The sequence below is a fragment of the Syngnathus typhle genome, linkage group LG1, assembly GCF_033458585.1.
Source record: "Syngnathus typhle isolate RoL2023-S1 ecotype Sweden linkage group LG1, RoL_Styp_1.0, whole genome shotgun sequence".
NCBI lineage: Eukaryota > Metazoa > Chordata > Actinopteri > Syngnathiformes > Syngnathidae > Syngnathus > Syngnathus typhle.
Genome location: NC_083738.1, coordinates 11,312,279 through 11,324,284, shown reverse-complemented (window position 1 = coordinate 11,324,284; position 12,006 = coordinate 11,312,279). Strand labels below are relative to the sequence as shown.

The 12,006-nt window shown below is 42.3% G+C and overlaps 3 protein-coding genes across 5 annotated transcripts; 2 read left to right on the top strand and 1 right to left on the bottom strand.

Moving 5' to 3' along the window:
- Positions 1–386: 386 nt before the first annotated feature.
- On the top strand, positions 387–5,471 carry pola2 (polymerase (DNA directed), alpha 2). Of its 2 annotated transcripts, none has more exons than XM_061276538.1 (18): positions 387–733; positions 835–959; positions 1,028–1,113; positions 1,206–1,263; positions 1,377–1,477; positions 1,567–1,766; positions 2,099–2,187; positions 2,636–2,788; positions 3,078–3,140; positions 3,236–3,287; positions 3,402–3,520; positions 3,623–3,661; positions 3,758–3,831; positions 4,338–4,440; positions 4,507–4,613; positions 4,912–4,968; positions 5,059–5,185; positions 5,264–5,471. In XM_061276538.1, exons 1-18 carry the CDS (start codon positions 649–651, stop codon positions 5,414–5,416), a joined length of 1,791 nt encoding a protein of 596 aa, XP_061132522.1. In that variant the 5' UTR covers positions 387–648; the 3' UTR covers positions 5,417–5,471. The 2 variants fall into 2 exon arrangements, with proteins under 2 accessions (XP_061132522.1, XP_061132514.1); XM_061276530.1 differs by having other exon boundaries at positions 388–733; positions 1,368–1,477.
- Positions 5,472–5,672: 201 nt separating this feature from the next.
- LOC133152706 (eukaryotic translation initiation factor 5B-like) lies at positions 5,673–10,319 on the bottom strand. 2 transcript variants are annotated; one of them, XM_061276560.1, is made up of 11 exons: positions 10,202–10,319; positions 9,060–9,098; positions 8,810–8,963; positions 8,638–8,721; positions 7,798–7,885; positions 7,399–7,716; positions 7,189–7,321; positions 6,443–7,045; positions 6,212–6,358; positions 6,089–6,135; positions 5,673–6,015 (listed from the first exon to the last, which is right to left on the bottom strand). In XM_061276560.1, the coding sequence occupies exons 2-11, from the start codon at positions 9,062–9,064 to the stop codon at positions 5,930–5,932; spliced, it is 1,665 nt and encodes a 554-aa protein (XP_061132544.1). In that variant the 5' UTR covers positions 9,065–9,098; positions 10,202–10,319; the 3' UTR covers positions 5,673–5,929. The 2 variants fall into 2 exon arrangements, with proteins under 2 accessions (XP_061132544.1, XP_061132535.1); XM_061276551.1 differs by having other exon boundaries at positions 5,673–6,135.
- A 159-nt stretch (positions 10,320–10,478) lies between these two features.
- zdhhc24 (zinc finger DHHC-type containing 24) lies at positions 10,479–11,944 on the top strand. The gene is made up of 3 exons (XM_061276591.1): positions 10,479–10,783; positions 10,997–11,274; positions 11,454–11,944. The coding sequence occupies exons 1-3, from the start codon at positions 10,479–10,481 to the stop codon at positions 11,744–11,746; spliced, it is 876 nt and encodes a 291-aa protein (XP_061132575.1). The 3' UTR covers positions 11,747–11,944.
- The last annotated feature ends 62 nt before the right edge of the window (positions 11,945–12,006 follow it).

Sequence of the window (12,006 nt, the reverse complement as noted above, 5' to 3'; positions counted from 1 at the left end):
CCGCTCACTGCTCCCCTCTCCCCCAAGGGATGGATCGAAATCACACGGGGATGGGTTAAATGCAGAGGACAGATTTCACCACACCCAGATGTGTGTGTGACGATTATTGGGACTTTAACTTTAAACAGGCCCAGACTTCTCATGTATTAAATTGAGATGAGATTATAGTTTATTTCAGTATACTATTCAAAATTAATATTTTTGTTTGGTGGTGGTCTGTCACGTTTTTAATATAAAATTGGTGTCTCGTAAATGGAGCACGCACAAGCAAAAGAGGTGGTCACTTGAAAATGAATGTGTAATGTGCATTCCAAAGCAGCAGAGGGCGGATACGTGCCCAATTTTCTGTTCATCCGCCGGGAATAAAAAAAAAGAAAAAGAAAAACGGAACCGGAAAAAGCGCTCAGGCACATTTTCGCGGTAAAATGGAACGGGCGCTCTCCAGTGTAAAGTAAATATCGTAATGGCAGCTGCCGTCGGAGTTAAAGTAATGTAGACTTTTCCTACCTTGAAGTTTATTTCCAAACGCTTGGACCCGTGCTAAGACGTGCGATTCACGCAATTGCTAGCCGCTAAAGCAATACTGGACATCGAATTGTGCTCTGCGTTCTGTGTTGTTTTCCCTCGTAGACAAGTCATTCAATAACAATGTCACCGATAACATCAGAGGACTTGAAATCAGAACTCGAAATGTTCTGCATAACTTGTAATGATGACTCCGCCTTGGACAAAAGTAAGTAGCGATTTTAATATAATTCTCCTCCACTTTATTTTGTCATTTTGCATTGACAATACCATTCTCTGTGTTGTGTGTGTGGCTCTTGTGTCCCTAAGTGGTGGAGCAATGCATTTGCAATAGGATCCAGGCAGATGAGTGGGTTTTGGAGTGGGTTGCATACAGCACCACAAAAAATGGACTGTTGCTTTCTGTAGACACCTTGGACCAATTTGAATACGAAGTAAGAAACACTGAACCCATTTCATGTCTGACATTTTCCCCTCTCAAAGATGTTCATTGTTTTTGTAGGTGTTAAGCAAGAGGAATAAATCCAAGCAAAGCTTCAAAAGGGAAGAGCGAAACAGACCTCGAGACATTACCACAATACAGGACATGTATCCTTTATTAAAGTAATCCATGAAATGATTTCAGACTGACCTGTCAAGCTGAAAGGCCACGTGTCACAGACCTTGACTTCTCCCTTCAGAATAAAAGCTGAAGAAGAGGAGGATAATCTCCTGGACTGCTACTCTACTCCTGCAAAGGTTAGTTCATACTTTAGTGTTTTGCTCTTCAAGTTGTTGATGTGATGGATGTGTCCACTTTGTGTCTTAGCATACACGCCCTGAGTTTGTGCCCTTGTGTGCAGGCCTCTCAGAAACGAGTGCTAACCACTCCAGAAAATCCTCACTCAAAGAGGAGCTCCGCCTTGTTGACCAGTCCCGGCATATTGCTGTCTCCTGCCTGCTTTTCTCCTGGGTATTCTGCCATAAACGTTCACATTCAAAAAGTACAAACTCTAAATTTGCCTCTACAGAAACTGATTTTGGTTGCCATCGTTTGTGCAGCGCCACTCCTTCTCAGAAATACAGCCAACGTGGAGGCAAAGGAGAAGTGATGGTCTCGTTCGGAGCTGTGCAGGGTACACGTTGGGCTGGCAGGAAGGCTTCTGGTGCCGAGGTTCAACTGGAGCTGCTGGAAAAGGCTGAGGATACCCTGCATTCCAGCTACAAGTACATGTTCCAGAGACTGCGTGACATTCGCAATGGTGAGGGAAGGGAAATGAAAGGAAGACCTAACAGGGTTAAATTTGTCGAACCCTACTGTCAATTTTATTTTTTGCATAATGTGCAGACTTTCAATAGATTTTCGATTTTAAAGGAAAAAAAAAAAAAAAACATCAGCTTGAAAGAGTAGTTGATGAGTTATTTAATATTTTTCTTACACTGGCTCTTGTACATTTGTAACCTTAGCAAATACATTCAATCCGCAATAGAGGCTGAATATGTTTAAGTGCCACTTTACACACTGTTGCATCTTATGTCTTATTCTACAACATTGTATTTGCATCAACCAATTGTTGGTTGTGTGTTTCTAAAGTATTGACTGAGAAGATTGAGGAGCTGGGAGAACAGCTCCAGTCCCACTTCAACATTGAAGAGTTTTCTCCTGTCTCACTGCCAGAACAGGTGCAACATACTAACAAGCATATCTATCGTGGAATTTTCGTTTTGTGAATGTTACAGCCTGTTTATATTTGCTCTGTGTTTCTTTCTTCCTTATTCCATTCTTCTTATTACACCAAAGTACAGATAAGCGGTATGGAAAATGGATGGAACCACTATTTTAACGCTGATTATGTGGAGCCATCGTTTACATTCTTCAACTTAGATTGTCCCAATGCTCTGATTTCAGCCTCTCACTGATAATTATTCTCGGATATCTGTAGTCCTTCATAAAAGCGGACTAATTATCTTTTGTTTTGATTCAAAAGAGGACAAGCCTTCACAGTGCCCAAACATCGTTTTTTTATTTTTAATATTGAACTGCCCACACTTGCATCACTAAACTGTACACATGTAAATGTTGTGGTACATCATGGGTGGTACTCTCATGTTGAGTTTATCCATTATGTAGGACTGCATGTCAGTTTTGGGCCAGGTGTGCTGCGACAGTAATGGCAAGTTGAACGCGCAGTCTGTGTTGTTGGAAGCGGGGCCAGAGCAAGGTGGTCAGCAAGTACATCTGGACCTGTCAGAGCTCCAGGAGTACTCCCTGTTTCCGGGCCAGGTGAGTTCAGTGACAGCTCCTCTAAAGGGCTTATTTCTTAGTTGAAGCACCTTGCCCACTTGGTGGCTGTGGTTACTGATGAACAAACTGTGGTGGTTTCTCCTTTACCTGTGCGCTGAGACTGTGTGCAACAGGCTATATGGGCCACCTAAAGTAACAGAGTGTGCCATGGAAGCTGGGCTGAAGACTCAGCCAGCATCCGACCGAGAGCTCTCACACCAATAATTCTGATCTGTTCAGTGGAAACACGCGCTCCTGCCCTTTTCAAAACATTTTCCATTCTCTCCAGGTGGTGGCGATGGAAGGAATGAATACCACAGGAGGGAAATTGGTGGTTTCTAAACTCTACGAGGTCAGATTTAAAAGACATCATCCATGTCATTGTTTTGGAACCAGATCTTGTCTCCAGTCATTTGTTTGGATCATGCTGATGTTTTTTTTTTGCAGGGAATTCCACTTCCCTTCTACTCATCAGCTGGTAAAATGGAGTCAGATGAAGGTAGGGAAGGATGCCTTATCTTATGAATCTATGCGACTTGTTGTTTCACTTTAGGCAGGAATCAAAATCGAAATGTTCGTAATTTTCTGTCTTGTAATCTCGTGCAATTCCCAGAGCCGGTCAATGTGCTTGTCGCTTGTGGACCTTACACTCCTTCTGACAGCCTCAACTTTGAACCTCTTCTGGACCTGATCCACGTCATAGGGAGGGATCGTCCTGACGTCTGCATACTGGTAAATTCTCCTTCAACCGAGCGATAGCACTTGCATGTCTGCAAAATTCTGACTGTCCATTTGCAACATGAGTGACCATTATATCCGAATTTTATTCTGCAGCTGGGTCCTTTTGTTGACTCCAAACACGAACACATTGAGGTACGCTCACCGCTAGAGGTCATTCTGCATCATCAAAACTACAAAACCAAAATGTGTCTACATCAGTCACATCAAATTCTCTATTTCTTCAAGCAGAGATCCCAGGTGACTGAGCCTTTTGAAGCCATTTTCTCGAGATGCATCGAAAGCATCGTGGAAGGCACAAAATCGTATGTTTCACCATCCTTTTCCGTGCAACATAGGAAACTTTTGAAACAAAGTCCATTTGGCTTAAAATAGCTTGTTGAAGTGCAGTTGATAGCACATTCACTTCATAGATGACAGCTGTACTCGAGCCCTCCTGTGTTGGAGTTTGCATTTGAATCCGTCTGTATTTTTGTGAGTTGTCTCCAGGTTATGGAAGGCCTCAGATGAGTCTCAGAAAGTCCTTACTATAAATCCCAATTAAATGAAAATAGTGGTCCTATGCAACCCCCCCCCCCCCCCCCCCCCCCCCACACACACACACACACACACTCAAAGTGCCAAATGTTAGAATTCTAGCACTTATAAAGTAGGAGCCCTCACACAATCCTTTATTTGTCCCACGGTGACAAACACTTTCGAGCATTAAAGTACACAGTTTGAAGTGAATATGGCAAAATATTTAATCATATTCCTGATGATTGGCATTCAGTCTCTAAGATATTTCCCGATGCTTGTTTTCCTTTTGCAGTGTCGGTTGTCGCCTGGTGTTTGTTCCTTCCCAGAGAGATGTCCATCATCATTACATCTACCCGCAGCCTCCCTTCACCCTGCCCAACCTCAGCAAGAACCCAGTCAGATACTTTTTTTTAAAGTAATTTCTGGCTAGACACACCTAAAAACATTTTTCATCCCTGCAGCGTGTGACCCTGGTTTCTGATCCTTGTACGTTGCTGATTGATGGTGTGACCTTTGGCTTGACCTCTACTGACATCCTGTTCCATTTGGGGGCAGAAGAGATCAGCTGGTGAGAAGGCAGTAGTGGACAAATAGCAGTAATTTTGGGCCACATTTAGACACTTTTACCACTGCTTTTAAAACATGGATTGTTGGGTCATCTTGAGTACACACACACACTATGGAGTCTCATGTTTTCAAAATACAAGGTGTTAAAAATCAGGAGACCAAGTATGCCACTTGAAACACTCATCCATCATGCCTTTACAAGCTGAACACAATGAGGATAGAATTAAATTAAATTATTGGACTTTATCTATTGTGTGCTAATCTCCTATTTCGCCTTTTGTTCTCAATTTGTGCTGCAGTGGCGCTGGATCGGACAGATTTTCCCGGATTCTGAAGCACATACTGACCCAGAGAAGGTAGGCTAGGAAAAAGGAAAAAGTTTTCAAAAGCTCTATCATCCTTATGTTACATCAGTGTTCAATCCCACACCACCCTCTACCCCTCAGTTACTACCCGCTGTACCCACCTGTTGAGGATGTGAACATGGACTATGAAAAGTTTCAGAGCTTTGGTCAGCTGCCACTCACACCGGACGTTCTCGTCATTCCATCTGAGCTGCGCTACTTTGTTAAGGTACAGAATAACCATATCAAATCGTGACCCCCGCATGTGTGTATTATAAATAAATGTGTATTCATCCAAACTCTGCAGGATGTCATTGGCTGTGTTTGTGTCAATCCCGGACGCCTGACCAAAGGCCATGTGGGCGGGACTTATGGAAGGCTGCTGATTCAGCGTGCCGCCTCAACAGTTGACGACAGAAAAGTCAGCTGCTGTTTGGCGGCTCAGGTGGTTAAAATTTGACTGTAATAAGGACTAATAAAGCAAATGTACCCACCAGAGGACAGTTTCAAACCAACCAGGTCTCAATATATATATATTTTTTTATTTTATTTTATTATATATATCTATCTATAATACAGCTGGGCAGGGTTGTCTGATCGTCTTTATACAGACTATGGTGTTTTTACCAGCCAGCAGCAATAAATCAAAATTGCTACCTGTTTGAGTTTTTGTACGTGTAAGTTAATATAGGTTACATGTACAACATCGATAATAATTGACCAAACACTGGTGTTTATTTTAATATTTTGGTCTCAGTGGAATGGGGGGGGGGGGAGCATACTACTACTACCACTAGTACATATTGCCCCTATAACATCAATTAAAACAAAACATAATGATACATGTATAATTTTACAAAAATGGACAATGCCACTTTTGCATAGCAATAAAAAAAAAATGACTATCACACACTTTTTAGGCAGGCACGCTCCTTGTAGGAGAAGGTACTACAGACAAAATAAATAATAGCTATCAGTCATAAAAATGGTCAAACTCATCAGAGTCGCCTTGTTGTTCCGTGTGCTTTTCTCCTCGGAAAATCTCCACATTGCAAATCACTGGAAAGCAAAGAAAACCTGAATGAACATCCACAAAAGTCAAGTTTGCATTTTTGTTTGCTCTTTTTGATACCTTTTGGGGTTGTACAATTGCGTTTGACTGTTTTCCTGTCTTTTTCGCTGTAAAATAAAATATGGCGTTTTATTAATTTAACAAGTAATGCTTTTTACACTTCTCCACCTCTTCTTGACTTACTCTCTTGTCTGAGGATGAGGTGCTAGGAGATTCTCAATGTCATCATCACCAGGGTCACTTGAGTCCTCATCAGATGTTGCTGTTGTGGCTCCCTCGTTGCCATCGTCATCTTCAGAAGCCTCTTGCGGGATGAAGTGCACCCTTGGCCTGAAAGCACATCAATTGTGTTCACTTCCATAATATATGGAGAAACCAACTGAATCTGTCCAACTTCATAAATTCAAAATCCACTTGTTCTGTTGAGGTGAGATGATGACGTCATCTGAATCTCTCTCTGCTAGCTCCTCTTCTTCCGACTCGTCCTCGCTTTGATCATCATGCTCTTCCTCATCCTGCAGCAAAGCCGAATCCTGCTCTTTATTCTGCCTCTTCAGCTTTTCTGAAACGTCGTCACTTCCTCGGTCTTTGTCAGACTCATTCTCCCACTCATTTTCTGGTGGCACCTCTTCATCCTCGCTGTCCCCCTCCATATCACTCTCTTCTTTCTCATCACTTTTGCTGTCTGCCTCCTTGTCTTCTTCCCGTCCTTGATTGTCTTTCTTTCCTCCGGCTGTGTCGCTTCCACCACTCGACTCCTCAGATCGGGATGGTGAATTGCCCCTGCTGCTATCTGACTGTCTCAAGAGACTCTGACTCACTTCATGTTCACTTTGGGTTCTGCTGATAGAACGGCTCTTTGGGCTTTCTCGCTCTCGTGTCTCGTTAGGGGTCGTCATCGGTAATCCAGCAAGTGCCGTGATGTTCCTCTTCATTTTGCTGCTGGTGCTGCCTTTGTGTGATGATGCTTCACTCTCAATTGTCTTTGCCCCTACAGATGAAGAAGTCCTCGATGATCTGATTTGAAAAAGCAAGAAGTAAAATGCTATTTCATTCAAGTGCGCTCCATTTATTTTGACCGCAGGGTCTCACTGGAAATGACAATGCGGTAGAATAGGATTGTTTAAGTCTGTAAACAATCATTTTAAAACAACTCTTACTTCTGCGAAGTTCTTCTGTTTTTCTCTGAGGTGTTTCTTTTCTTCTTCTTGTCACACTTCGTCCGTCCGCACACACTGCTGCTGCTGCTGGTGTTGTCACCTCTGTTTTCAACATGCTCACTGGACAGGCGGACTATTTAACAAAGAATGACAAGCACATTAGGACACAAAAATACTGTACACGCACAAAGAGCTATTTTCTATTCACACCTGGTTTAAAATCTAGTTCTTGAGATAAATGAACGCTCATCCTCCTCGAGTAGCTGCTTGTCTCTGCGTCCTCCACGGAGGACCGGGGTCCGTCCGCCTGATCGAGAGCCCATCCTGGTGCATTTTGTGGTACGGTGGAAAGGAGATGCTGGAGTTGGAAGCCCTGAGGACGTGGAAGTAAAGTCGATGGGAATATAGAAGTTGCCATGGTCTGGTCTGAATGGGAACGAGAAGGAGAGTCCATAAAGGATGGATAAGAACCCCCTTGGCCATTGTATGCTTGTGTCACAGCATCTTTCTGTGGCTCTCTGCCGTGACCTATGCAAAAATATTGTACATGTTATTAATGACAAGGAAACTGATGTACAGTGCAGCACGTCCATTTTCTATTGCACTTACTATGTGAATATAAAGCTTTCCCAACAGAAGATGTGGACCCATATTCTTCTTCTCTTTTTAGACACATCTTCATATACTCTGCCATCATCTGGTGGAGAGAAATGCAGTATACTATTATTATTATGATCACATTAATTAAAACACATTTAATATGATGAACAGCAAAAAGTGTATGTCTGGCCTCTTCACATCAGTAGTCACTGAGTTTGTGATGTCCTGTTTGGCTGCTTTGTCATGCAAGAATTGATTCTGTATGCCCCTTCATAACAAAACAATTTCGCCACGCAACAGGGTAGCTTGATCTACCTCACTGCCTCTGTTTTTATTCATATTATTATTTAATTATTCATCTGCTCTGCACTATGTTTACTTGTCTTATTGTCTTATTGAGTTGCTCCCCAATTTTGTTGTATCTCACCATACAATGACAATAAAGTTTCTTATCTTATCATCTTATCTTACCTTATTTTATATTGAGATATTAATTGGAGATGCAGTGAGACAGTAGTTTTTTATAGAGTAAAAAGAACAAAGCAAAATCATAGGGGTTGGATTTTATCTAGATTGCCAGCAGCCTGTAACTAAGAGATGTGACAGGGCAGGTTGTGGTTTTATATGTAGATATTTTTCTATTTCAATTTCATAGGGGTTGGATTTTATCTAGATTGCCAGCAGCCTGTGACTAAGAGATGTGACAGGGCAGGTTGTGGTTTTATATGTAGATATTTTTCTATTTCAATTTCTTTCTTTATGAACTGTTAAGGTTTGCTAGATTTGCTGCGTTTTGTTCAGGGGCAGATATAGAAAGGTCAACAATATGGTAATGTTAAAGATGATTACCGTTTTGTGATGAACTTGTGATTTCTCTTTCTGTTGTTTCTGTCTGCAGGGATAGCTCTCCACAAGAAACTGGTCATACTCCATCTACTGGTTTCAAGCAGGTGATGAGCAGGATTGTACATTCAAAAGAAAGATAAAGCCTCTTTGATGGTTAGCGGCCATGTGTCTCTACCCGAATCGACTTCATGGCAGCGGTGGCGGCCATCATTTCTTTCAGTGTGTCTTGAGCCGTGTCAAACTTTTGCATCAGCTCCTGGTTATGATGTCGGGCGGCGCTCTCTCTGTCCTTCAGCTCCTGCCAACGTTGTTGCAGACGTATGGTATGACTAAAAAGAACATGTAAAGACAATTAAAAGAACAAGAAAATAACTTATTTCTCCACATGTGTGCAACAATACTAAGAATAAAGTTCAGATACTTACAGCATTTGGTGTCTCTGAGATGAAAAATCATATTGGGTACTGGATATTGAAAACATAAAACAAGACAATGGATTATTAGTTTGGAACTAATACTATTGCACAGAAAGAAAGAAAAAAGAGCCCACATCTGTCACCACTGGGACAATGATCTTACCTTCTTTTGTGCATATTTCCTCTCAAATTTCTATAAATGCTGAAAGTGTTTACATTTGGTCTATTCAGATGACCAACTGACATTAAAGTCTCCTCAGATGCAGCCATGGCTGCAGATTTGCAAAGGCTGTTGAGATTAAGGTCACTTTGGGGTGGGACCAGAGGCAGGAAATCCTCTTTGAATTCAGATACTAATTTGCATATACAAGCACATTACCATTGATTCATTTGCATAACCATAAAAATAACTACCTAACTAAAGTTCTGAAGTCTTAGTGTATGTATGCATGCATGTATGCATGCATGTATGTATGTATGTATGTATGTATGTATGTATGTATGTATGTATGTATGTAGGTAGGTAGGTAGGTAGGTAGGTAGGTAGGTAGGCAGGTAGGCAGGTAGGCAGGTAGGTAGGTAGGTAGGTAGGTAGGTAGGTAGGTAGGTAGGTAGGTAGGTAGGTAGGTAGGTAGGTAGGTAGGTAGGTAGGTAGGTAGGTAGGTAGGTGTGTATGTATGTATGTATGTATGTATGTATGTATGTATGTACGTATATACATATATACAAACATGTATATGTGTACGTAAGTACGTGCGCGTGCGTGCGTGTTTGTGCATGCATACGTATATGCAGGGATTTATTAAATTAAATTTAATTTAATTTGTGCATCGGTACATATTCCAGTCTGGAGGAAAGGAAAATGCACCCGGCCGTTCCAACACAGTTGTATTTTTAGAAAACACCAATCGTCGAAACTTCCGGGTTTGGTTAGGGGAAGAAATGTATAACCAAATATATATATATATTTGTTTTATTTCATTTTGACACGTGGTTAGTTTAAATGTTTACAATAGGCATGATGTGGTTTTATTGACTCACATAAACAATAAAATGTACCAAACCTTAGAAGTTTGTTATCTAAAGGGGTTAATTTCCCAAGCTGCTGTTATACAGATAATACATTATAAATACATTTAATATTTACCTACCGGAAAGCAGCCTAGCACGCCACGGATGTGACGTCACCCAACTATGGGAGGTACGCAAAATAGTATCTAATAACATTGTTATACCTTATCTATGTCGTTACAATAAATCGGAGCCAACACACATCAGGTAATGTAACACCTTTCAAGTTTTCCCTCGTTACTTAACAGAGTAACAGAGGAGTTTGTTGGCTGTCAAAGCTTGCTAGCTTCCACGGCGCGTCCCTCAAATCAGTTGTATTGCTTTGTTGCAGTCTTTGGACTAGCAGGAACAGGGGACATGACGAGCTATGCAGCCATCGTGTTTCGCAAGGTGGAGAAGACGTGCCACTATCTTCCTGTGATCTTAAACACCTTCTTGGTTTTCTCCATTACCGGGGAGGTGAGCTACTTGGTGGTGGTTGAGGCTCCACTGCAGGCTGACCAGAAGAGGACGGAGTGGTCCTCGCGGTGGAAATCCGTGCACCTGCTGGCCCAATACTTTATGTTTTGCAACATTTGTTGGAACGCCTTGCTATTTGTCCGAACCAGCCCCAGCATCAAAGGCGTGTTCCTCGGAGAGGATAGTGTGGGACAGGGATGGAGGTGAGCAGGTTTTGTTGTTGTTTTTAACGTATATTCAGGTCATTGAAATTAAACGGACCTGACAGTTCTGACATTGTTATTGCTGCTGTTGTGTTTCTGTTGCCCAAAACTAGGTTGTTTACTGATTTGGTTCCATCGCTACTGTGAATTGTCTCAACACTGTCATCTATGTTGTGACCTTTAAGAATGATCCTTGTATTTTTACAAAATCAGGTTCTGTTACGCATGTGAGACGCACACTCCTCCACGCAGTTCCCACTGCTACGACTGCAAGGTGTGCGTGCTGCGGCGGGACCACCACTGCGTGTTCTTTGGGCAATGCGTGGGCTTCCGCAACTACCGTTACTTCCTGAGCTGCTTGCTGTTCATGTGGTCGGGGTTGCTGTACGCCACGCTAATGAACGCTGAGGTCTTCATCGTCATTCTGAAAGAAGGCATGACTCTGCACAGCGTCCTGCTGCTGCTGATACCCTGGATTATGCTGATGTCAGGTAATTCATTTATAATGTGGTACTTTGACTTATGAGTGACCTTGAGTGTATTTATTTTTTATGTGATGCTTGGGCCATTTAGAGACATAAGGGAATATTAAAGTTGAGGTGGTTTCAGCGGGTGTAGGGTGGGCGCAATCCTGAATCATAGTCATGGTAATGTCCCTCTTTCCCACCAGGTCAGGTCTCGGCGCGTGCCTTTGCTTTCGCCTTCATTGCCGACACATGCGTCGTGGGCTTCCTGTTGGTCTCTGCCTTCTTCTTCTTCCACCTCTTCCTGCTTTTCCGGGGACAAACCACAAGAGAGTGGTTCTCGTCTCGCCGCCCCTACAACCTCGGACTGCTGGGCAACTTGCGTCACACTTTTGGCAGTTGCTGGTACCTTTGTTGGCTCTGCCCACTTATCCCGTCACCTCTACCTGGAGATGGGATACACTTTCAGGTGACGGGATCACTTGCACCTATACGATAATAACACCTGAGCAAAGACATCACTGAATGACTTTTGTAAAGGCTGGACTCTTAAAAGGTTCCCTCAGTAAAACATTGTTTCCCAAACAGGAATACTCTATCTATACGCACTGAAATATTTGACTGGATACGTGTGTTAATAATGATTACTGTTTATGTTATGGTTATGGCCACGCTGAAATAAATAGCGTCCAGATGATTTCATGTGACCATCTTTGGCTGCAGTATTTTATATTATGCAATTTTGTGAGTAAAATTGGT

Excerpts from the sequence above, each read along its gene's own strand:
- pola2 (XM_061276530.1), top strand. The coding sequence starts at position 649 with ATGTCACCGATAACATCAGAGGACTTGAAATCAGAACTCGAAATGTTC. Across the intron at positions 3,288-3,401 it reads TAAAATGGAGTCAGATGAAG|AGCCGGTCAATGTGCTTGTC; the intron begins GTAGGGAAGGAT and ends TGCAATTCCCAG. Across the intron at positions 5,186-5,263 it reads AGCTGCGCTACTTTGTTAAG|GATGTCATTGGCTGTGTTTG; the intron begins GTACAGAATAAC and ends CAAACTCTGCAG.
- zdhhc24 (XM_061276591.1), top strand. The coding sequence starts at position 10,479 with ATGACGAGCTATGCAGCCATCGTGTTTCGCAAGGTGGAGAAGACGTGC. Across the intron at positions 10,784-10,996 it reads AGTGTGGGACAGGGATGGAG|GTTCTGTTACGCATGTGAGA; the intron begins GTGAGCAGGTTT and ends TTACAAAATCAG. Across the intron at positions 11,275-11,453 it reads CTGGATTATGCTGATGTCAG|GTCAGGTCTCGGCGCGTGCC; the intron begins GTAATTCATTTA and ends CTTTCCCACCAG.
- LOC133152706 (XM_061276551.1), bottom strand. Across the intron at positions 7,717-7,797 it reads GAAAGCTTTATATTCACATA|GTCACGGCAGAGAGCCACAG; the intron begins GTAAGTGCAATA and ends ATTTTTGCATAG. Across the intron at positions 6,136-6,211 it reads CCTCATCCTCAGACAAGAGA|CGAAAAAGACAGGAAAACAG; the intron begins GTAAGTCAAGAA and ends TTTATTTTACAG.